Source organism: Myotis daubentonii, chromosome 8, assembly GCF_963259705.1.
Source record: "Myotis daubentonii chromosome 8, mMyoDau2.1, whole genome shotgun sequence".
Classification (NCBI taxonomy): domain Eukaryota; kingdom Metazoa; phylum Chordata; class Mammalia; order Chiroptera; family Vespertilionidae; genus Myotis; species Myotis daubentonii.
The window spans coordinates 70724814-70749904 of NC_081847.1; the positions used below are offsets into that span (position 1 = coordinate 70724814).

General features: G+C 41.9%; 2 protein-coding genes across 2 annotated transcripts in view; both read right to left on the minus strand.

Annotated features, from left to right (window-relative positions):
- Positions 1-2798, minus strand: part of PABPC1L (poly(A) binding protein cytoplasmic 1 like) — a 27656-nt gene extending 24858 nt beyond the window's left edge. Inside the window, 1 exon segment of the mRNA XM_059706960.1 lies at positions 984-2798. Within this exon segment, the coding sequence (XP_059562943.1) occupies positions 984-1176 (193 nt within the window). The 5' untranslated portion in view covers positions 1177-2798.
- Positions 2799-4383: 1585 nt separating this feature from the next.
- Positions 4384-24227, minus strand: YWHAB (tyrosine 3-monooxygenase/tryptophan 5-monooxygenase activation protein beta). The gene is made up of 6 exons (XM_059706971.1): positions 24036-24227; positions 9118-9420; positions 7083-7206; positions 5922-6085; positions 4838-4933; positions 4384-4523 (listed from the first exon to the last, which is right to left on the minus strand). Exons 2-6 carry the CDS (start codon positions 9415-9417, stop codon positions 4467-4469), a joined length of 741 nt encoding a protein of 246 aa, XP_059562954.1. The 5' UTR covers positions 9418-9420; positions 24036-24227; the 3' UTR covers positions 4384-4466.
- Between the last annotated feature and the right edge of the window lie 864 nt (positions 24228-25091).

Sequence of the window (25091 nt, forward strand, 5' to 3'; positions counted from 1 at the left end):
TTCTTAGGTTACACTTATTGAGCCCATGCAGTGGTTCTCAAACTTTCTGGCCCTTTAAATACAGTTCCTCATGTTGTGACCCAACCATAAAATTATTTTCGTTGCTACTTCATAACTGTAATGTTGCTACTGTTATGAATCATAATGTAAATATCTGATATGCAGGATGGTCTTAGGCGACCCCTGTGAAAGGGTCGTTCGACCGCCAAAGGGGTCGCGACCCACAGATTGAGAACCGCTGTAACTGGAGAGCCTTCATAGACAGTTTTCCTTCCAAGCCTTAGCTCCCATTTCACAGATGAAGTGTCAAGAGTGAACTTTTGCTCAAGCTCACACCCTAGTGGAAAAACTTGAACAAAACCGGGGCTCTTAAACTCTCACCAGAGGCGTGGGCACACCCACCCCGCAAGCGCTAATCAATCCCATCAGCTCTGAGGAACGGGTTGCGGAGCCTAAGGTGGAGGCGGTTTTTCTGGGCTTGCCCAGGGAAAAGCGCCTGGTGCAGACCTGGTGTCAGCAGCCGGGAGAGCCCGAGCCCCAGCTCCCCTGGCTTCCCTACTCGTTACCTATGTCGCCTCCCACATCGTCCTCACCAGGTGCTTTGAATTTTCTCCTCCTCCCAAGCCCTCTATCAAGCAGGTCCGCTCCCCATTTTTCAGAAAGGCAAGGGAAGCTCAGAATGGTTGAGTAATTTGCTCAAAGTCACACAGCTGCTGGCTTCCTAATCCTACGGTTGGCCTGGCCCTAAAGCCCTTGGGTGTTTCCACTCGGCCTTACTGTCTCCCCTCTACACACGGAGCACCAGGAAAACACACAGTAGGCACACACTAATGCTAGCTCCTGCTCAGGGCCTCAGGGGGCTCTCTGGACCTGTTTCCCTGGCTGCAAAACTGAAGCTGCAGGAGCAGAGATGGCAGAGCGGATGGCCGAGATGCCGTGGGTGCACCGTGCGCCAGTCCGTCCGTTCCCATCCCCGGGCTCACCGTCGGCCGGCTGCTGGAAGTTGATGTAGGCATAGCCCAGCGAGCGGCGGGTGGCCACGTCGCGGCACACGCGGATGGACAGGATGGGCCCGGCAAGCGAGAACTTCTCGTACAGCATAGCCTCGGTCACGTCAGGGTGCAGGTCGCCCACGTAGAGCGAGGCCAGCGGGAAGCCCGGGCCGCTGGCGTTCATGGTGGGCGGGGGGACGAGGTGCCGGCCCCCGCGCCCCGCGTGCGTCACTCGGGCGGGAACCTCGGCGGCGGCGGGCGCGCAGGAAGCAAGGGACTCTCCGTCCCTGCGCGGCCGCCCCTTTTTTTACCACCCTTCGGCGCCCGCGTGCCAATCACCCACGCTCCGGCTCCTCCCCTCTTAGGGCCCCACCTGGGACCCCTCAGCGTTCTAGAAGCCTCCGGAGGCGGGAGAGCCCTCACCTGGCCTGGGGTGGAGCTGAGCTCTCTGGGAGGGCCTGAACCTGAGTTGTAATCCCCAATGTTATGATTCCCATCTTTGTAAACTCCCGCTTCGCAAGGATTAAAGGAGACCGTACATCCTGTTTGCATTACAAACAAGAGCATTTTGGAGCGGGATGCCTGGCTATTTTCAAAGGCGTGTACCTAGCCAGCTGAAAGTCTTTTTCTCAAGTCAGCCCAATCTAGCCCCACCCTCTGGAACCAGCTTTGTGACTTGGGGCTGAAGGCTCCACGTGGGAATTCGAGCCCACTAAGGCGTTCTTCGACACTGCCTCCTATGTAGTTTGCATAGACCTTTCCCTGGGATATTCCCTGCCCACCTCTTTCTCATTAAGGATCCATTCCACCTGCACACCACTAGGAAGGCTCACCAACTTACTCTAAGGAACAGTGAGGTCCCGATGCAGTTAGGGCGGTGGTCCCAAGCGGAGCAGCAAGACCCTTCCAGCAATCTTGAGTTTGCAGATTCGATCTGTGCGGTAGAGTCATTTCCGAAGAATTCCAATCCATGTCGGACAGTACTTCACCTGGCCTCTAGGAGGGGCGGACCCTCCAGATTTCCCTGCTGCAACAAAGCAGGTCCCACTGACCTTTGGCTGGGTGTGTCTCTGAAAGGTGGAACAGGTCCAGAACCAGGGGCAGGAGCTGGTCTGACTGCCCAGCCGACAGTAGCAAGAAGGCACGAATCAATTCTAATCTTGGGCTAGAAATTACTCCCTCCTCCCAATCATTTTCCTTTCCTTGTGGGAAACCCCATGAGGATACACAGAGCTGCTGGCTACCATAGTGTTGAGACAGATGACAGACTATTACTTTGGAGATGACCAGGCCTTATGTAACCATCTGTCTTGGTTACATCTCAGGGTTTAAAAAAAAAAAAAAAGGAGGGGGAGGGGGGAGAAGGAGGGAAGAGACTTGAATGGGATGCAAAATCCACTGGCATCACCAAATTTTAGAAGCTCCCAAAGACCTAAAGTGGTTTATATAAGGTGGGTAGGCTTTGTATTAATGGTAATTTCTTTCCTTTGACAACACCTTGACTTCAAGTTCTAAAGGATGACATAAAGCTGTTGCCTACTTTTAAAGAAAGAGTAGAGCCTAAAATGAGTGTGATAAAAAAAAAGTTAGCTAATTCTGGTAGTGATAGAAATGGTGCCACACATCAATACACAGGCAACTAACTGATAAAATTTTTTATTTCACTTTTGAATTTGTACACGTTTCCTGATTATTCCGTGTAAGGTGGAAACTAGAACTGTTTAAAAGACATACACAAATCTAGTACATCGATAACTGGGGATTTTTCTTTTTTTACTATACTATTTTCACAACCACAGGTGTGCTTGCTAGGCAATATAACCATCACAGAAGCAAACGTGAGGCAGAATACTGGTAAGGAAAAACAAAGCAAGAGAGCTACCAGATATACAGACAGGCTCGTTCCACGTTCACTACTGCATTTTCAAGCGCCAAGTATTTAACTGCACATTTTTGTTCAGCTAGAAAGGAGGGATTTTTTTTTTTTTTTTGGTTTGTTTTCATCAGTGCATGAAGTTTCTTTTCTCATTTCAGCAGATGGACAAACAGATGGATACTACAGCTATGTGGAATGTTAAAGAGAGGGGGGATACTGTGAGACTGGTAGGCCTGGGTATTCTGGATTCTCCCCAATGCAGTGATCATGCAACTTTCCTGCATCGAGGGTCTTGTTTAAACACGTCTGTGAACTTGGCTGGATGAGTACAGTTGGGAGATCAGGTACCAACAAGCATTATCAGGGCTGGCTGTTAATACAGGGAGGAGTCATGGATATTTAAAAATACTTTTTGATTCAGATCTTGGTGTGACGGAAGAACAACTGTGCTGAAAACTGGAGGAAGACAGAGCTACGGTGCTGGAAGCTCTTCTTGACTGAAACAAGGTCTGCTCACCAAAGTGCTCACCAATTTCCCTTCTCACCCCCTCCAGGTCTCCTATCCCTGTCCATATAGTATTAAACTGTGAACAAAAGAAAAATAAAGATAAACTTCAAAAAGAAAAGAAAAGGTAAAGCAGCAGGACAGAAACTTAAAAAGGAAGAGAAAAAAAAAGTCAACAGTCAAAAAGACAGTGGGAAAGAATGCTTAGATTTCAAAATTTAAAAGCCCGGAGCTAGGAAGAACCCAAAGACTGAGCACTCCTCGTGTGAAAGGCAATCTCTGCAGAACATTATTCATAAAGTTATTACCCAGGAGACAGATAAGGCCATTCATAAGATACACGGCTTGCTTTCTTCTTTAGCTCATGGTTACAAGGAAAATAAGATTCCACGACTGAAGCACAAGTTGCAAATCAGTGACATTGTTGTAGGACAGGGGTTTTAGTCATGTGTGTTGTATGAGCACTGGACCTTCTCATGGTGTCATAACCCAGTTAACTGCCACAAAGAATTTCAATTTTCGACTTCGAGTTTCCTCAGAGGAAGACACTGGTCATGAACTTTTGAGTGGCAAGAGCCCCAACTGGTCAAGTGTCTATAAGCCCTGAACAGGCATAATTACTGTGAATTGCCATTAAACTCAAATGCGAAATGGCAGGTATCTCACTCCAAGTCCCAGCATCACAAGATAATCACTACAACTTTCTGTACAACTGTACAATGGAGCAGTATTTCAGTGACTGTTTAAACTTTCCCAAAAGTTACAGATAATTCAGGTCTATTTTTTCTACCAGTAAGAGTTCTGCTTAGTTACAAAACCCCATAATCACAGTGTTCAGTTTTTTTAAAAATTAAACACACAGTAATCCTGTCAATGTTAAAAATCAAAACTTCAGAATGCCGTGGCATTTACGTGACCAATTTGAGTTTAAGATACAAATACCAGCTGTTTATCCCATGGACCATTTTTGCTAGGCTGAGGCTGTGAAAAATCGAAAAGTCAATGTACGATTCTTTTTTTTTTTTTATCGCACAAAGGGATATATTTGGAGGGTACAGAGTGACACTGAACAGATCACGGAGCACAATACACATTAGTTCTCTCCCTCCCCAGCATCTCCTTCATCTCCCTGGTTTTCCGACGTCCACAGCTGCAAGAGAAAAACAGAGTTATGATCAAAGCAGGGCTACTAAAATGTACTCTCAGCGGTTTCCCATCTGTAGCACCTTATCTCTCCCTCGACTGTTTAAAATTCTTCCTGTATGAGTGCCAACAGTGATGACTAAAAAGGTCAAAACTTTAGTACTCATTTAACACTTAAATTGAACCAATTTAACACTTTAAAATATTAACTATACTTACAAGGTACAAAACTCTCTTGGGTCTTGGGCAATAGTGAATTATGAGGTGGGTGAGTAGACCATGAACCCTCCAAAAGCAGTCACTGAAACCAGTAGTACTTACAGTGAGATTGTCCCTAAGCAACTGCATGATCAGCGTGCTGTCTTTGTACGACTCTTCATTCAGTGTATCCAATTCAGCAATTGCTTCATCAAATGCCTACAACAAAGAGTCTTTAGCAACGAAATCACAGGTTCTCTGGAGCACATTTAGTCCAATTTTTTCCTGCTAACAAAGGAATATAATTTATCCTGTCCAGCACTTTGGGAGAACCTAGGCCATTATTACCTTGTTTGCAAACGGTTTCAGCAAACATATAATGAATGCTTATAAAGCACCAACAATGACAAAAATTCTTAGATAAGTCAGCAGGTATCACTGTTAATACAGAATTCATTCTAGGCAAATTCAAGTAATTTTTTATTTATTTATTTTTATATATTTTATTGATTTTTTTACAGAGAGGAAGGGAGAGGGATAGAGAGCTAGAAACATCGATGCGAGAGAAACATTGATCAGCTGCCTCCTGCACAGCCCCCACTGGGGATATGCCCACAACCAAGGTACATGGCCTTGACTGGAATCGAACCTGGGACCCTTCAGTCCGCAGGCCGATGCTCTATCCACTGAGCCAAACCGGCCAGGGCCAAATTCATGTAATTTTTTAATTACCAAAGACATTTCTAGTAATCTTTTACGAAAACAAACAAAACAACAACAAAAAAACCCCAAACCAAAAACAAAACAAAAAACACTACAACTCAAAAGGTCTGGATACAAGGGATCAAGGGAGAACAGAAATTCACACCATGAACTTCGATTCAATTATGCAATGGAACTTTGAGAATTCATTTCACACACTTTTCCAAATTCTACAACCCAAAGCTTGACAAGAAAAACAAACTACCTTCACTCTGACTTTTCCATAACCCCACCCTCAAATACTAATCAAACAACAAAAATAAAACACAAAATAGCAGGTGTTAAGAAGAAATCAAAAAGTAGGTCTGAATTTATTTCATAAAATATATACGTAAGTATATATTTTATGAAAATAGTCCAAGACAATGAGTTATATTCAGGAAATAAGTAACTAAGAAGAACAGCACTGTTTTACTATGATCAGAAACCAGAGGGCCTTTCTCACCGTTTTTGCCAGGCTGCAAGCCTTTTCAGGAGAGTTCAGAATCTCGTAGTAAAACACTGAGAAATTCAGTGCCAGGCCAAGTCGAATGGGGTGTGTAGGCTGCATTTCTTTCTTACTAATTTCAAATGCTTCCTGGTAAGCCTGCTGAGAGTTCGACACAGTGGCTAAAAGAAAGATAAAAAAAAATATTAAAAGGTTGGGTTCTTTCAGAGGCTGCATCACATACTGGACAACTATCAAATTTTTTACCAAACTAGGCTGGATTAAATGGTCAGTGACGCCACCATTTGATTAACAATCATTTGCTAAATGTTTGTTCTAAGTTAAGTACTACATGAAATGCTTTGGGGGGGAAACAAAAACAAGCATGACAAAGCCCACTAAGGCAGTAAGAAATACAGAAATAACCTTTAACAAGATAGAACATAAAAAATATGCTCTAGTGGAAAGGTCATGGACTTTGAACCCAAACTTGAATTACCAGCTCTTATTCACTAGGTGTGTGGCTTGAAGTGAAAACCTCTTGTAGCCTTGGTTTCCTTATCAGAAAAATGAACAGACTTCCACCCAAACTCCCAAGGTTGTGTAAGGAATAAATGAGACTCTATAATATTTGGCACATAATAGGCACTTAATAAAACACAGCTATAATTATCACCACCACAGTAATACATGTATGAGATAAAAGAGATGCATCACTCTTTATATGGTGCTTTCATGGTCAAGCTTCACCTCTAAAGAGAGGGGAGGGCGCAAGAGGAAAACAATGATGTGAGAGAGACATATCAATTGGTTGACTCCTGCATGCTCCCCAACCAGGACTGGGGATGGAGCATGCAACTGAGGTATGTGTCCTTTACCGGAATTGAACCTGGGACCCTTCAGTCCACAGGCTAATGCTCTATCCACTGAGCTAAACTGGTTAGGACTGCACCAGACTTTTAATGCCCTCCCTATCTTCCCTTAGATACATTTTGATCTGTCAACCCACTTTATGACTAAACACATGAAGTGCTTTCACACAGGTCAGCACCATGCTGTGGTCTGAGTGCTGTGATGTTAGTGTCTACAGTGAACAGACAAGGAAAAAACTGTTAAAATTATAAAGGAAAACTGACTCCACTAGTGCTCAAATTTCTTTTCTTTTTTAATGTTACTTACTTTGCTTATTGTCTCCAGAAGCCACCTCAGAAAGATATCTAAAATAATCTCCTTTCATTTTCAAGTAGAACACCTTACTTTCTGGTTGTGTAGCATTGGGAATAAGATATTTGTCCAACAGCTCCTAAAAAATGATTCACATTTTGTTAAGAATCTGGAAACATTATTTACAAGATGTTAAAACTATGTCTGAGATTCAAGATACACACTACCACTTCTAAATATTTTTTTGAAGATTAAAAAAAACATTTTCCATCCAAAGCGTTTAAAAGTTTTTAGCAGATGTCTGTTTTCTTCTGTTAAAAATCACTTCACCATCCATAAGGGGTTGATTAAAGTAGAGCCATACAATGGAATGCTATGTAGGCCTTAAAAATGATGATGTGGAACTACACTGTTAAATATGAAAAGGTTCTCAAAAGAATTGAGTGAAATAAAAATGGCAGATTACAAATATCACATGAATCCTATTTTAATATTAAAATACGTGTCTACACGCACAAAAATATGTACAGGAAAAGTCTGGAATGATACTTTTTCAATGTTAATAATGGTTCTCTAGGTGACAGGAACTATCTGTATGACCTTGGACAAATGACCTAACTATCCTTAGCCTCAGTTTCCTCTGTTCTCCATCAGGAAGCACAATAGCCATCTTCTAGAGTAGTTATGAGAAAGAGCTAAATACATGAAGTGCTTAACATGTTGCCTGGCACATAGTAAGCACTCAAAAGGTAGCTACTACTATTATTAATAATAAATTCCTTTAAACATTTATGCTTACAACAAAAGCAGTTCTGAGGAGTCCAAGCTTCGTAAACAGAGCAATATTTTCGAAGAGTTGTTTTAGAATGTGGCATCCTGAAAAACTGGTTAAGAGGCAGTAAGCACCATGCGTTCTTCACATTCTTTCAGATGCTCTTAAAAGCTGGTCTACATTTTCAGGAATTATGGAACTTTCTTGCCCTTGGAATACATGCCATACTTCATCTGAATATCAGATGCACCTAACATTCAGGAATTAGTGCACCATTAACAAACCCCCAAATTACCAACAGGCAACAAATTTAGTCATGACATTCTTACACTATGAGTCTAACAAAAAGAGAAGCTCAATGCAAAAGCTTAGTTATAAGGGGATGTAATCAATCAAAGTGAAAAGATGCAAAGGGCAATAGTAATTTTAATTCTTTGCAGACAGACAGGGTGCAACTCCTTATGGGTTAGGGATGAGGAGAACTGCCTGATGGCTGACAAGCTTTGTACAGGTTTTTCAAAAGAAAGGTGTCATGGGCAGTAATTCGGAGAGGCAGCCAGCAGGGGAGGAGGTAGATCCACAAGTGTGAATTCCTTTTCCCTTCAAAGCAGCCCTCACCGTTCATTTTTACCTGATTTCACCTGGAAGAAAAAGAAAGTTCCCAGTGGGCTCAGGATGTGAGGGAAAGACAATATGATCATGACTTGCTCTAGGATATGCACCCCTCCCATCCAACCCCAGATGGTGGTCAGAGTGAAAGCAGTTAGGAATCAATCATCTGACCAAGGTTCCTATAAAACATAGGAGAGGAAAATCCCCAAACCACTGTTGATTTGGCTTGGGAACGCAGGCCCAAACTGACTTACGTGGCTAACTTTCGGACAAAAGCAGGACTTTACACTGGGCAGGCATGAAAAGTAGCTCAGCCTTTTGCTCCTAGTATACAGAATAGCCTATCTGCACTGCATCTATCTATAATCCTGCCTATCTGGATTCGATTTCTAAAGAAAAGATGGAGGAATGTTGACTAAATGTTCCTATTTTTCACAGGTCTTTTTGAAAGGAGAGAGAAAAATTCCCCGTAAGTGATAAGCAACCTCTGATCAAATAAGAGGTAAGAAAAATAACTTCATATGCTTAAAAATTACTTGCAAATGGTTTGCAGCTTTCCAGTATACTCAGACACCTTTGTCTCATAAGCTGTTTGAGAGTTTGCATTTGAACATTAAATTAATACCACTTACAAGTAACTGTTTGAAACAGAAGCACTGGCCTTACCAGAACATCGTTGCAGATGTCCTGCAGTTCTGCCTCTATCTTCTCCCGGTACTCTTTGCCCATCTGCTGCTTCTTCTCGTTCCTCTCTGTTTTCTGTTCAATGCTGGAGATGACACGCCAGGAAGAACGGCGGGCGCCTACCACATTCTTGTAGGCGACAGAGAGCAGATTTCTCTCTTCATTGGAGAGTTCATGCCCCTGTTCCGTGACTGCCTTCATAGCTGCAGCCATGTCATCATAGCGCTCAGCCTGCTCGGCGAGTTTGGCTTTCTGTACCAGCTCACTTTTATCCATGGTCATTCCCTAAAACAAGAACAAAAGAAAAAGAAAGCAAATGTCAGGCTTTAGGGTCCAGAGAATGAGTGTGTGAATCTTCTTCCACCCATCTGAAAAGAAACATACCTGTATGTGTAACATCTATTTCCAGATGCCCTCAACAACACTGACCAGAAACACCTATCAGCTTAGGTATTTTGCTAAGATTTTTTTCTTACTTTGGTCAATTAATTTTCCCAACAATACTACAGGGTAGCTATGTTCATAACAATCCCGTCCCCTTTCTTTGAGGTGAAGAAATAGAGGTTCAGCAAAGGCAACATTGCTTAGACATGATAGAGAGCCAGAACTCAAATTCAAGTGTCTCTGTCTCTACAGTTTTTGTTTTCTTCTACATTCCTCATCTGCCTCAACACACAGAGACTGCTTAATAATGATTTCTTTAGAAACTTATGCTACATATATGTTCTTTACTTTTCTCAAAAATTGTCCGGTTTGATGAAATAGTGTAGGGAAATATATCTTAAGTGTGATGATTGCTTTAATCTTCAGGCAAACGATACGATTTTATGTTATATTTGGCAGTGCCCATCAAGCAGTAGGTACCTGAAAAACACGTGCCATTTTTATCATATCTTCTGTGATTTGCTAAATTTGTTACACGAATACACTGTAGCATAAATCATGGGCAGGCAAATTTGGCTCTAGCACCAGGCCTGGTACTTACAAGTGATATGACCTTGGTCAAATCGCTTAACCTATGAGCTTTGTTTTCTCAGTGGAAAATGAGAAAACTACCAACTCTCCACAGGATTATATACAAATTAGAGGCCCAGTGCATGAAATTTGTGCACGGGATGGGAGGGTGTGTGTGTGGGGGGGAACGGGGGGTGGTGGTGGCGGGGTCCCTTGGCCTGGCCTGCACCCTCTCCAATCTGGGACCCCTCGGGGGATGTCTGACTGCCTCTTGCAATCCGGGACCACTGGCTCCTAACGGCTTACGTGCCTGCCTGCCTGCTTGATGGCCCCTAACCACCTCTGCCGGCCTGATCGCTCCTAACTGCTCCTCTGCTGGCCTGATCACCCCCTAACCACCTCTGCCTCGCCCCACACCTGGGACCCAGGATTCCCTCCTCCGGCCAGTCGCAGGCACCCGGGACCCAGGCTTCCCTCCCTCTGGCCGGCTGCAGCCACAGGGGACCATGGGCAGGCAGCTTCACATGGGCAACAGCCGCAGATGCCCAGGACCACGGGGCGGGCGGCTTGTCCCTCTCCCGGGCCACAGCCTGGTTGGTCCCTATTCCTCTCGCCCCAGTGTTGTCTGAGCAGTTATGGCGTGATGATGTGACAACCATTTGCATATTAGCTCTTTATTATATAGGATATCAAGCACTAATTCAGTACATGGTATAGGTTGCAAGAGATATGAGTGTATTCCACAACATGCATAGCAACAGAACTTCAAATTATAATTGAGTTCATCTAAAAGTTTCTCTGAAATAGACAAAAATCTTAGTGGCTTTAGTTTATCATTTTATCAAACCCTTTATACACCAATCAGTGAATGCCTTTTAAATTACTCACCTCACCTTAGTCAATTCCCCACTATAATAATCACCATTTATAGAGAATACAGTAAGTTTTGGATAATATGTAGCTACAAAACTATTAGCCAATACAAATTAATTTTATGTACTATTGGTTTTAATTTCAATATATCCATCTGTGCCAGTGTAAAAATACACTAACACCCCAAAGTATAAAAAGATAAAATACTACTTTAAATAGTAATAGGAATACCAGTATTTTTAAAACAAATTCTCATTACTATATATATATATACATACATATATATGGTATAAAGATTTAAGACTCTGAAAATGGTTAATAATTTTAAAATAGCAAAGGAAGTATAAGCCTTATTCACAAACTGGTTTTGCCTTAAAAGTCATTTCTGTATTTTCAAGGGAGAAATTCTACAGATGGCTATACCACATAAAAGTATTTTATGAGATGGAACACAATGATAAGATACACCCCAAACCTAGACAATTCAAAGAGTTGTTTTTTTAGTTCAGAACTATGGTATTTCTTCCCCCTGCTTATTACCTAAATCATATTCAGAGCTGTGTTTTATATAAGGCTCACTAACTCTAAGCTTACACTCAGTGAAAAAGTCTCACCTTGATCCATTTGACATCTTTACCCACATCACTAGAATGAAACTATGAGAGTTAATAATCCTCACAAAATATTCCATTTGCTCTCCTACATTTCCTGGCAACCCTTGCATGTAGGAGGGGTCACATAATTAGTTCTGTCCAGTGAAATATAACTAGAAATGATGCTACTTCCAGGTTGAAACTGCTAAAAGCCTGTGTGGTTCATCAGACTCTCTTCTTACAGCAGCCACTTAGAAGGCCATGTGTTCTAGATGGTGCTGTCACAAAACAGTGGAGTTTCTGTAACCCGAGTCTGTAAGGTGAAGGAACTCCTGCAGACCTGCACTGGAAATGCAATGTGAAAAAGAAACAAACTTTTGTTGGGTTAAGTCATTGACATGGTGGGGATGTTTGTTACCACAATACAACCTAGTCTACTCTAAGCACATCAAAAAACCATACTATTGGGGGGGGGGCGGGGGGGGATGGAGGACAGTATTACAGTAACTATAATACTGTCAACAATAATATATATATATACTATTTAATATATATATATATATATATATATATATATATATATATACTATTCACCATCTTAAAATTACATACTCTCTCAATATGTCTAACTTTCTTGACCATAAAGTCTTTGAGATCAGGACACTATTTCCATCATTAAATAACCCTACTTAAATGTTCCTAAAAGAGGAAAACAGAAAGAAGCCAACTTTCAATGAACTTTAGAAATTTCCCAGTTTGTAGACTAATTCAAAGTCAGCAGTCACTTAGTGGTCCACTCCAAATTCATAAAACAGCACCTATGCAACTCTACATAGTAAAGATTCCAGTTAATAAAGTACAGTGGGGCCTTGACTTACGGGTTTAATTCGTTCCGAGACCGAGCTTGTTAAGGAGCTCGTTAACTCAAATTACTCTGTCAACTCAATGCAAAAAATCAGCCGAGAGACAGCTGGTATCCCAAAAAACTCGTTAGTCGGGACACTCGTAAGTCAAGGCCCCACTGTACTGGCCAAAAGCCAATTCAGAGCTAAGCCAACCCATGCAGTATTATAAAAGAGTAATAGAGAAATACAAAGGATCAACACTGCTAAAGGAGACCTGGAAACTCTTCAGCCCTACTAGACCCGCCAAGTAAGATGCACACCTCTTCCACCCCTTCCCAAACATTAAAAGTTAAATCATACCTCTTTAAAGAATCCTGACTCTCCTTGGGACCTCCCAAATATACACATTCTATTTCTCAAAATAAAATGGGATCTTTCTGGTTTGGGGACAACTATTTCAAGCTTCTTTGGGATCACTACAAGAGCTCTTGGAGATTGAGAACCCATCATGATATGGAAAGACTGACCACACGCCTTAAATGAAGTATGAATCTATTTTAAAAATTTGAATTACATATACAAAAACAACTTACAACAAGCAAAAGCCATAGCTAAATGTCCTAATGCCTGCTGCTTATGTAACTTTTGACTTATATAACATGGATTCTGAAGCAGCAAGACCAATTTCAACAGGAAATGAGTTACACAACACCCAGCAGTTTGCAGGAAGGCAGCAGACAACAGAGAAATTAAATTGTTCCTACTTCTACATCTATAATAAACCTCCCATGTGCCTTTCCCTAGTCTCACTACTTTCAGTCTCTCATTATCTTTAGCTCACTTCATGTCTTTGCTACCAGACCCATTCTTCATTCTTGACACTCTGATCAAGTCACTTCCTGCTCAAATTCCTTTAAAGCCCCCTCCTGCCAATCGCAGTCCAATTTCTCCCACCAGTGAGGGCTTTCCAACCCATCTTTCCCAGACTTTTCCCAAAACATGCCTTCCATGCAGCACCTACTTCTCTGACAAAATGGTTTTCTTACATACAAAGTATTTTTTTCTGTCTTTGTTCACCAAGCCACTCCTCTACCTGGAATGTCCTCCCAAGCATGACTCACATGTCATCTCCTCCATGAAGACTTTTCATAAACTACTACGCCTGAGCTATTTAATATGATAGCCATTAGCCACACATGGCTAATGTCAGATGTTTAAATTGTAATATTTGAAATATGGAGTTAAATTTTTATAAAGTATTGAAATTAATTTCACTTGTTTTTTACTTTATAACTTTACCACAAGATAAATTTAAACTACATATGGCTCACATTGTATTTCTATTGGACAGCATTACTCTAAACTAAAAATATCCTCACAAAGCATTTCCTGTATACCTCTCTTCAAGTTTTATCACATTTCTTTAGTACCAAAATTATTTGTCTATATTCCTTAAATTTAAGTCCCTTACACCACCATAAATTCCTTGAGGGCATATCCCCCACAGTACCTTGCACATAATCGGTATAAACAAAAGTATCTGCTGAATAAATGAACAGATCCCAAAATGAAAAAACAGCAAAACTGCAACCTTGGTAGAACTCTCTCTTCTTAAATAATTCAAAGCACCTATTCTTCATAAGCATATTAAATCCTTCTTACATTTGTACCTCATCCCTTGTATTTTTGGCACCTGCTTCAAAATTAGTCATGCCTCTACCCTTACTCCATAACTTTCAATGACTCTCTTTTGGCTACCCCATCAAATCTAAACTCTACCTGGCTTTCGAAGCCCTTCATAACTTGGCTTTTCCAGACCTGTTAAGACTTTCTTTTCCAGTATTCTCCAACATGCACCTTTCTCCCAGGCTGGACATCACTGAATACTCTATAAATGCCATGATCAAACATGCCTAAAATTGCTTCTGAAGCGTAGTCTTCCCTTATCTCTGGTTTCTCTTTCCATGATTTCAGTTACCGGAAGTCAAATGCAGTCTGAAAATATTAAAAAGAAAATTCCAGAAATAAACAATTTTTAAGTTTTAAATTGCGAGCCACTGTGAATAGTGTGATGAAATCTCATGACACCTGGCTCAGTACTACCAGGACGTGAATCATCCCTTTGTCCAGAGACTCTAGCCAAAGACATTACCTGCCCGTTAGTCACTTAGTAGATGTCTCCATTATCAGATCAGTTATAGAGAGAAAGAGGAAGACCACATTCACGTAACGTTTATTACAGTAGATTATTATAATTGTTCTATTTTGTTACTAGCTATTGTTGTTAATTTCTTACTGTGCCTAATTTATAAATTAAACTTTATCATAGCTATCATTATGTAAAGGGAAAAAATGTAGTATATATGGAGTTTGGTACTACATTTGGTACTATTCACAGGGTCTTGGAACATATCCTCCAAGTATAAGGGGGAACTACTATAGTTCATTTCATCTAAAATGTCCTATTTACTTCCTGTCTATGCAAACTCCATCCATCTAGGACCAGAAGGCCTTCCCTGATTACCCCATCCCCAACTTATCTACATTGCCTATGAACCCAAATACACCTGTAGCCTATTACACAGTCTAGGGTTTCTCTATACCTCATTCTATGTCTTCTATGCTAAAGATGATGAGCAGTGTGCATGTCCTCAAAAGAGAAAGAAAAGCTTTACATTTGTTTCTCATTTAATGCCTAAAATAGGCCAATCACAAAATTAATGCTCCAATAAGTATCTGTGAATTTTTTAAATAAATCATTACTGGGAGAGCAGAAAGAACACTGGCTACATATATGTGGTACGGTGGAAAGACAACAGGACAATGTGTAAGAGCAGGATCTACCACTACACAGCCACATGAGCTTATTCAATCTCACCGTCTTCCAATCTATAAATTGGAAACAATAGCTTCTACCTCAGAAAAGGTGGTACTGTGAAGATGAGGGGCAGAGAATTAAAGAATAAATACATGGAGGGGGGGTGTCAAAGGAGGAAAAGGGGACAGCTGTAATACTTTCAACAATAAAGATAAATTATTTAAAAAAGAAAAGTACAATTTTTTTTTTAAATGCATAGTGCATATCATACCTCTCAGAGTGCCTATACATCACAAAATATGAGCTTGGATTTTTTTTTTTTTAATATACAAACCATGAGAAGGAAAAGCAAGTCCAGATTAATCCTATACAGGAAGTGAATATTATAATGTTTACATTATATATAAGACTTCACCCCTCAATGTTCTCAAAATGGACACAAATGTTAACTGTAAGTTTTATTCAGTAGTTCCTAATTGAATTTTCTAGATGTTAGGTTTATAATCAGGACTTACTTTTCTTCTGAGACTTTGAAGAAAGGTTCCAGACCAAGATAAACGACAGCCTTTATTTTGCCTTCTAAAAGGCCTTAAAAGACTGCAGTCCGTCATCAGGTCTGGCACCAACAGCAAAGTCAAGATAGCAAAGCAGAACAATTTATTAGAGACTGAAAGAGGTCTAACCCTGCAGTAGGCCAAAGATTTCCTTGTGCCGGCATAGATCAAGAAGACACCGACATGCTCCAGAACGGGATTGCTCAAGCACAGCCATATAATGACGACGGCTGTCGGGCTGTTCAAAGCCACTAGATGTGGCACTTCAGAGGCAATCTAAATATCCAACAGGGGAGTGGTTCAAAGAGAGAGAAATGTTACAAGATTACATGGCCATCAAAAGAAGAGATTTAACCCTAGCCAGTTTTTCTCAGTGGTTAGACCCTTGGACTGAAGGGTCCCGGGTTTGGTCAAGGGCATGTACCTCAGTTGGAGGCTTGGTTCCTGGCCCTGGTCGGGATGCATGCGGGAGGCAACCAATGGATGTGTCTCTCACATCAATGTTTCTCTCTCTGTTTCTCCCCCTCCCTTTCATTCTCTCTCTCTCTAAAAAAAAAAAAAAAGAAAAAGAAAAAACAAAGAAAAAAAAATCAATGGAAAAAAATATCCTTGGGTGAGGATTATAAAAAAACAAAGGAAGAGCCTTAGCCAGTTTGGCTCAGTAGATAGAGCGTCGGCCTGTGGACTGAAGGGCCCCGGGTTCAGTTCTGGTCAAGGGCACATGCCGGGGTTGCGGGCTCGATCCCCAGTGTGGGGTGTGCAGGAGGCAGCCGATGAATGATTCTCTCTCATCATTGATGTTTCTCTCTCTTTCTCTCCCTCTCCCTTCCTCTCTCTGAAAGCAGTAAAAATATAAAGAAAAAGAAAAAAGGGATTTAATGTCATAGAAATATCTGTTAAAGAGATATAAAGAAGGGGAGGGTAAATGTGCATCACAACATTTCAACTTTGTAAAGTATCTCCTAAAAAACATTATGAAGAATAATTCTACAGATAGCCATGAAATACCAGTGGCCAGAAGGAGACATTCAAGAATAAGAAAAAAATGAAAAATAAAGAGCTCTCTATCCATTGTTAATTGATGTTTTCTTTTTTAAAAAAAGCATTGCAAAAAGCAAGAGTTGAAAATGACAGCTGTGGCTTTTGGAAGTATTAATTTTCACCTATGTTGTGTTTTCAAGGAAAACAAATCCTCAATTTAATTGAATTTAATAATTGTTGTAAGTTTAAAGCGAGGATTCTATACCTATTTATTATGTGTCAGGATTACTGAACCTCTAATACAAAACAAATCTGAGTGGGATCTGACTCACGTTGGGTGACCTTGGGCATAGCACAATGGAAATCCCTACATACAACAAAGCTGAGCTTCTAAAAGAAATTAGGTAACTTTTAAAATAACTTTTCTGAATCTCGGTTTCCTAAAATGTTAAAAGGAGACATTTATAACTAACAAACAAGATAGTGTACATGAAATGAGAAGACAGCACATATCAAAGCTGCTCCTTGGAGAAGGAACCAGGCTAGAATGAGAGGGAACAGGTGGTTTAAACATGACTGGATCCTAACTGGCTTTATGGGTTGGGATGGGGTTTTATTCAGAAGAGAAAAAGGGAACTCCTCACAGGGACCAAAAACATAGATGCATGAAAAAAGTACATTCTGTTTTTCTAGATGAATGAGAAATCAAAGGCCAAGGTAGATACAGAAATGAGAACAGTTATCAATCTAGAGAGAGGAAACTGAGAGGAACATCTTAAAAATCTAGGCTCAAAAGTTTGCATGGGGTAAGGAATTGACAATAAATTCCGAAAAACATTCACAGATGTACCATTCCAGATAGAACACCCATAGCGCCATAAAGTAAGTTACAGCTCTGGAGTCATTCCGCTGAAGGAAGAAGAGATGCCAAGCTCCTACAGGACAAGGATGGACTGAGGAAATCAGTGGAACCAGGTGGTTAGTGGGTGTCACCCAGTAAAAGTATTCCTGGATCTTAAAGAAAACTACTCACTGAAAATCACCCATTCTAAAAATGTCTGTGTGCCATTCTACACATAAAATGCAGAGTCCTGTAATAAATGTAATTCCATTCAAACATTTGCAGGCTCTTTGATAGAAAATGAAACACAGCATTTCTGAAATACCAAGTCATTAGCATGATGTCCAGTGAACATGATTGTGGAGGGAAACTGCACTTCTATTTGAAAATCCCTTGCCTCTCTCAAATCAGCTGTTGAATATCATTAACTGTGTCCAATTAGTCAAAATTAAACCTAAAACAATGGAGGTGGTAAGTGATAAGCCCAAGGTCACACAATGTGAATCAGTGGCAGAGATGACAATAAACTGATTTCCTGGCTTTAAGTGATTGATCAAAAAAGACAATATACTAATTATGATCCATAAAGACAGCCCAATTGGTCGACCTTAGGAATCAGGTTCAAAAGCTTTGGGCCCACCAACAAAATGGGAGTGACCCAGTCCAATTGACCAGTATCACACATGAACTCCAGAGGTTATTGGATCTCTGTGAGTCTTTTTTTTTATCATGCATTAAATAGGCAAACCAACTTATTAATAGGGCTTTTGTAAGGAATAAATTTGTTCCTGATACAAAACATTTAACAGTCTTTGCACTCTGTAAGCACTCAAATGTCAGCCACAGTAGATTCCATACAAAAGTCTAACTAATGGTCAACAGTTGAAGGGACACTTACACGTCTCATTTCTTTTAAATTCAGACCGCTTTCCTCAAAGACTTCTATAAAGAAAAGCATGCTCATTTACCCCTGCTTAGTTCTACAACAGCAGTTATCACAGTTTACTGTAAACGTCTGTGGGCTCCCACACTGGATTGTAAGCTTCAGGTAGGAACCTAGACTTTTATCTGTGGTGCCCAACACATAGCACAATGCCTGTCATGCTGAATATGAAACTTTTTGATCAACTGAAGCACTTTTTTGAGGAACTGAACAGGCTGCTATTTCTATTTCCTATGCAGGAAGACCACATCTGTCCTACAAAATACAGAGTATATTTCTACTCTGTCTTAGGTTACTTTCATTTTTTTTTTTTAAAGATTTTTATTTATTTCAGAGAGGAAGGGAGAGGGAGATAGAGATAGAAACATCAATGATGAGAGAGAATCATTCATCGGCTGCCTCCTGCATGCCCCCTACTGGGGATTGAGCCCACAACCTGAGCATGTGCCCTTGACTGGAATTGAACCTAGGACCCTCCAGTCCGCAGGCTGAAGCTCTATCCACTGAGCTAAACCAGCTAGGGCTACTTTCTTTCTTTTTAAAAATCAATTTATTGGGTAACCTTGGTTATTACATTATATGTTTCAGGTGTACAATTTTTTATGAAACATCATCTGTATATTGTATTGTGCACTCACCACCCAAAATCTAGTCTCTTTCCGTCACCAAACGTTTAACATCCCTCCACCCTTTCCCTCTGTTGTCTGTATCTATGAGTTTGTTGTTTTTTATTTTTAAAAAGAGCCACTTCAGTTCCAATCAGAAGACAACACTACACCTTTTGACTGTTTCTCAGCTACCAACAGATGGAAACTGAGCTTCCACAAATCCTTAAAATACTTTGTGTCCATCTCTCAAAAGTCCAATCAGCTATACAAAAAGCCATACCAGCTAAATGGTCTAGTAAAGAAAACCAAAAAAAAAAAAAAAAAAATCCATTAATTATGGTTTGCCTAAATGTGCAAAGCACTAAGAATTTATATCAACTCATTTAATCCTGAGAACGTCACTGTCCCTTTTATAGATGCCAAGGCTTACCTGCCCAGGGTCACACAGTAAATCCAGTACCTGGCTCTTTCCTCTATGTGGCACTACTCCTAAAGATCAACTATGATTTTCAATGCATATTTAATAAAAAGATAGAATGAACAATTTTTCAAAGATTCTTCAAAAGCTATTACGGTGAGATTTGAGAATTGGCCTTAATTCATCTAGCTTTAAAAGCCAAAATCAAATTAAACAGTTAGAAACAGCATATGCCAGAAATTCACCAGACTGTTAAACAAGCTTTCAGGTAAGATTTACGGACAAACAGTAACAACGGCCAGGGCTCACATGTACTTTATTGTCGCCTCCAATCTCTGTCCAGGTCAAGGCCATTCAGAAATAACTTTTATTGTTGGCTCTCTTAGGGAAAACAATGAAATAAACTTACATAATAGAGGAATGGCCAAATTTTTTAAAAAGTCATTTCACTCCAACTCTGCTGGGAATGACTTGTTCTCTGGAGGGTGTCAATCAATTTCATTTCATTTTAAGTATTACAAATACATAACGATACCTATATTAGATCCTTTAGCAGAGAAAGCAGTTAAGGTGATTGGATTTTAGCATGCACATCACAAAAAATATTCATCTATACTTCCTTCCTAAGTATTCCCCTTAGAAAAATTCCTCCAGAATCCAATTCTGTTAGTTTCTCCATCATGACGTATAGATGATACTAAGATCATATTCATATTGAGACCAAGATGGTTCCAAATCTTAAAATTAATTATACAATTAATTTGTTTCCTGGCTAGTGAATTGTAACCTCTCCCTAGAAAAATGTAGGAACCCAGAAATTTAAAGTTGCTTAACAGCCTGGCCACGGTGGTTCAGTGGTTGAGCATTGAGCTATGAGCCAGGAGGTCACTGATTATCGGTCAGGGCACATGCCTGGGTTGTGGATCCCCAGTGTGGGGCATCCAGGAGGCAACTGATCAATGATTCTCTCATCACTGATGTTTCTATCTCTTTCTCTCTACCCCTACCTTTCTGAAATCAATAAAGACATATATTATTTTTAAAGTTGCTTTACTAGGAAATTTTAGTTCATTCTCTAAGGCAGCAGTTCTCAACCTGTGGGTCGCGACCCCTTTGGGGGTCGAACGACCCTTTCACAGGGGTCGCCTAAGACCATCGGAAAACACATATAATTACATATTGTTTTTGTGATTAATCACTATGCTTTAATTATGTTCAATTTGTAACAATGAAATTGGGGGTCACCACAACATGAGGAACTGTATTAAAGGGTCGCAGCATCAGGAAGGTTGAGAACCACTGCTCTAAGGTATCCATCCCCATTTAAAGGAAAACAACTTAGTTTGATGTCACCGAAAAAGCAAGCAGCATACCAGGATGTTATAATTTAGAATTTTCTGTCTACTTATCTCCTCCTCCCTAACAAAATATGAAAAATCTAAAACTCTACAAAAATATGACAAAGAAAAATCAATAAAGGTGGCCCTCAACAATGAAGGTTAAAATAAATAAATAAATAAGGTCCTGACTAAATTCAACTAGATGAAGAACCTAGGACTGGGTAAATCCACAAAGTAACTAATTCGTTTTTTCTCTCTAGTGTGAAGCAAACACTAGAAAAAATGGTCTTTCACAAGCAGTATCATTCCTTCAAGCCAGAATATATATACTCCCCCTCAACAAACTACATTGTACCTATTTTCAAAAATAATTAAAATTCCTATTTAAACACAATTACGGTGTACACACGAAAGATGTATGTGTGTCCTACTGCGAGTAGAAACCTATCATTAGAGCCAGACTGCCTGGGTTTGATTCCTGGCTCCAACACTTACCTTGTGCTGTATTTCCCTACGAAAATGATTTAAGTTCTTTGTGCTTCAGTTTCTTCATCTGTAAAATGAGGCTAACAGTACTTACCTATCACTGGCAGTTATAAAGGGTTACTGAATGTGTAAAGTGCTTAGAACAAAGTTTGGCACATAGTAAGAAATTAAGTGGTGGATATTATTATTACACACTAATTGTTTGATGCTACCTCATCAGTTGGTGAATGACGAACAGATAAACTCCATATGTGTCTATGCTAGATAGCATGTGTCTGATCTATATATGCGTATCTTCATTTATATGTTCAAATAACATTTTTTATTAAATACTTACTATATCCCAGATCCTTATTTTAATTATTGAGTTTGTCACAATAACACATTAAAGACTATTACCATTTGCATTATACAGATGAGAAAATGTGCTAGAAAGATTGGAGATGCCAGACACAAAATTAGGTTCTGTTAATACTATGTCAATTTTTGAAAGCAGTATGTACAAAAAGGTTGGATTTCATCAGAATGCAACTGGAGGAAAACAAAAAAAGCCATTAACAGTGAACTTAGTGATTAGAAAACAAAACCAAACGCTTATATTTAACAATCTACAGTCTGTAAAAAGCCTCACAACTCTGGAGCTAGAGAAACTAAGAGATTAAGCAGCAGGCTGAAAATCACAGCTAGAAAATGCTACAGGCAAGACCTGAATCAAATGGATCTGACTCCAAGTGTAGTGCTCATTCTGCTTCTATATCCATAGACAAATGGGCAAAATGCATTGACTGCAGTGGCCCCAAAATCTGGAGACTCTGCCTTGGGAGCTGGCACCATGGGAATGTGCTCAGCCTGGTTTGATGGAGGCTGCCTCCCGGATCTATAGAGCTCCAATTCTAAAATGGCTTCAAGCACTGCATGATGGGAAATGTACAGAAGATTATAGGGTAGGAGCCATACCCCAGGGGCTGACAGGCCATAAATATTTACTACTGATGAATGAAGATATTCAATCTGAAAACCAGGTGTGTGGTCTCTAGGCTAAATCACCTCACCTGCCATAAAGACTCCATCTGTAAGATGGGTGAATGGTTTCTTATCTCTTTGAAAGGAGGGGCTAGGAAAATAATTCAGCAGCTGCTACTGAATTATTAGCCTTCTATTTTGAAGACCACAGGTTACAATTCTAATTTGGGTCCAGAAAATGGACAGGTTTTATCCTTATCATCCTGTGTGCTGCTAAGGACATAGAAAATGAGGGCTCAGGTAACAAACAGAGATACATACTCCAAAATTAGGAATGGGGTGTATTGGAAGTGTTCAAGAAGAAAATCACTAAGAACCAAGTGATATTTATACATTTAACTTTCTAACAGGAAAATGCAAAAAACCCCACAAAAACCGAGTAGCCACATGTTCTGTTCTAGAAACTGCACATATGTGTGGTTTCATTCGAACAATTGAGACAGAGTGAGAAATGCAATTTTTATATTCTTACAAGAAATGCTTCATCTTTCTGTTTGGGCTCCTGTGGTCTCCTGATTTTATATGTTCATAGAACCATCTTGACAAATCCTATCTCCCACACAGGGCAAGTAAAATCAGAGCCTGATGCCATCTACCCTTACCAAAGAGAAGAGCAGTGAAGGGAAGGACGCGAGACATGAATTCTTAGAGAAAGGTTGGCAAACTGTCTTACCAATACTGCCACCTTTGAAAACCTCATTACATGCAGAATTCTCCATTTGCAATAGACAAAGATGTACTCATCAGATGAAGACAAGGGCCCCAAATCACTTCCACCCTTCCCTACCACCAGGGAGGCCATCGGGCAAATTTCAATCCTAAAAACATGCTAGCACACAGTATGGGGGAATTTTGGGCGAGGACACAAAAGGCTCTGTCATTAATGACGGTAAATACCGTGGGAAAATATTCGATTCTCAGTCTCTGACATTTTTTCCCCCCTGAGGATCCGATCTGACTCAGTAACCGGTTCCAACAAATCCATTTTCTTGATGCAAACCTCAACCCTGTGCTTCCCAGGGAATCTCGGGTCCCACCGGGCTCCAAAACCAGAGAACGATGATGAAAAATGGCTTTGCTGCAAAGGGGGAGGGGGATTATCTCTCTGCTCTCTCCCAAGGTTAAACCCCTTACTCATCCTGGGGGAGGCAAGCAGGCGCACGGGGGCTCGAGAACTCGCCCGCATTTGGTTCAATTTTAATTTTTGGAAACCGGAAAGCAAGGAGCAGAGGTGACAGGGCTGAAAACGTCGGATCTCAACACCCAAGGTGCAGGGAGGAGTCGCGCGGGGATCGAAACTGGGCAGTGAGGCAGGGTCCGGGGTGCGCGCCCCGCTATCCCTTCCGGTCCGGTCCGGAGCCGCACCCAGCCCGCCGGGCAGTCCGCTGGCGGCGAGGGCGGCCGGGCCTCTCCGGGAGCCGAGGGCCCGGCCCCGGAAACAGGGAGGGGCCGCGGCGAGGCCGGGCCCGCGCCGCAGGCGACCGCGCGGGGCTGAGGAAGGCGCGCGCCACTACTCCTGGAGCCCACCCGGGGTTCGCCCTGGTCGCCGCCGCCGCCGCCGCGAGTGGGGAGCTTCGGGCGTGGGCCCCCGGGGGCCCCGGGCGGGCCCCGCACCGCACTCACCGTGGGAGGTCGGCAGGGGCAAAGACGATGGCGAGCGGAGCTCCGAGCGCGGCGACCGCTTCCTTCCCAGGCCCACTCCTCAAGCAGCAGCGGCGGCTGCAGCGGCGGCACGACAGCTACCCCGGCTCCGGAATCCGCGGCGGCGGTGGCGGCAGCTCCACTTCCGCTCCGGTCACCACTTCCGCTCCGGATCGAGCCCCGCCCCGTCCCCTGCGCCGTCTCCTCATTGGGCGAGCGGGGCACGGGGTTGCCCCGGCCGCCCTAGAGGGGCGCTGACGGAGGGAGGAGGAAGCGGAGCGGAGGGCCGGGAGGCCGCGGGCGCGGGAGGGCGTGGGCCCGGAGCGAGAGGGAGGCGGGCGGAGGGGGGCGGAAATAAGGGCGGGGGAGCGGAAAGAGGAGGTGGGAGGGGAAGGGGCGGTGTGTGGGGGAGGGTCAAGGACTGGGCCGTGTAGGAACCTGGAGAACTGGGCGCGGTTCGGGGCTGGGCGGGCCCGAGGCCGGCTCTACTTAGGCTAACACTCGCGGGGCCAGGCCCAGAGACTCCGAGGTCCTCGGTTCGCACCCCACCCGAAACGCAATCGCCGCGGCGTCGGAGGCAGAGATCTGCCCCTTTTGCTCTGTCCGTTGGGAAACTGGACCTAGGGAAGGACAGAAATTGCTCATTCCTAAATTTTCGTTTAATCCTCTGTTCAGTCCTTCAAGGTACTTAGCATTTCCTCCTTTGTGGACTGAAGAGGTGCCAGAAATGGAACCCGTAAAGGTCTGTTTTTGAAGGGTCTATGATCTCTTCATTGAATACTCCGCTTCCCCGGCTCTTAGAGGAAGCTTAAGGAGAGGAAACAGGTCTCTCCGTTACCAACATTCTCTTCCTCCCAAGGCAGTTGACTTTTTTTTTTTTTAATTGAATGTATTGGGATGATATTGGTTAGTAAATCATATAGGTTTCAGGTGAAGGAGGTTGACAAATTCTTCAAAATGCCTCTCACCTCCTCTTCCTTTCATCCAGTCTTTCAACAAATGGCTGTTGAGCAGCCGGGGTGCTTAGTGTTGGAGACA

What these genes read in the sequence shown, in the direction of transcription:
- YWHAB (XM_059706971.1), bottom strand. Translation starts at nt 9,417, where the DNA reads ATGACCATGGATAAAAGTGAGCTGGTACAGAAAGCCAAACTCGCCGAG. An exon ending in CTTGCAGCCTGGCAAAAACG is followed by an intron (nt 4,934 to 5,921) that starts GTGAGAAAGGCC and finishes TCTTTGTTGTAG; the next exon opens with GCATTTGATGAAGCAATTGC. An exon ending in TGCTTAGGGACAATCTCACT is followed by an intron (nt 4,524 to 4,837) that starts GTAAGTACTACT and finishes TTTCTCTTGCAG; the next exon opens with CTGTGGACGTCGGAAAACCA.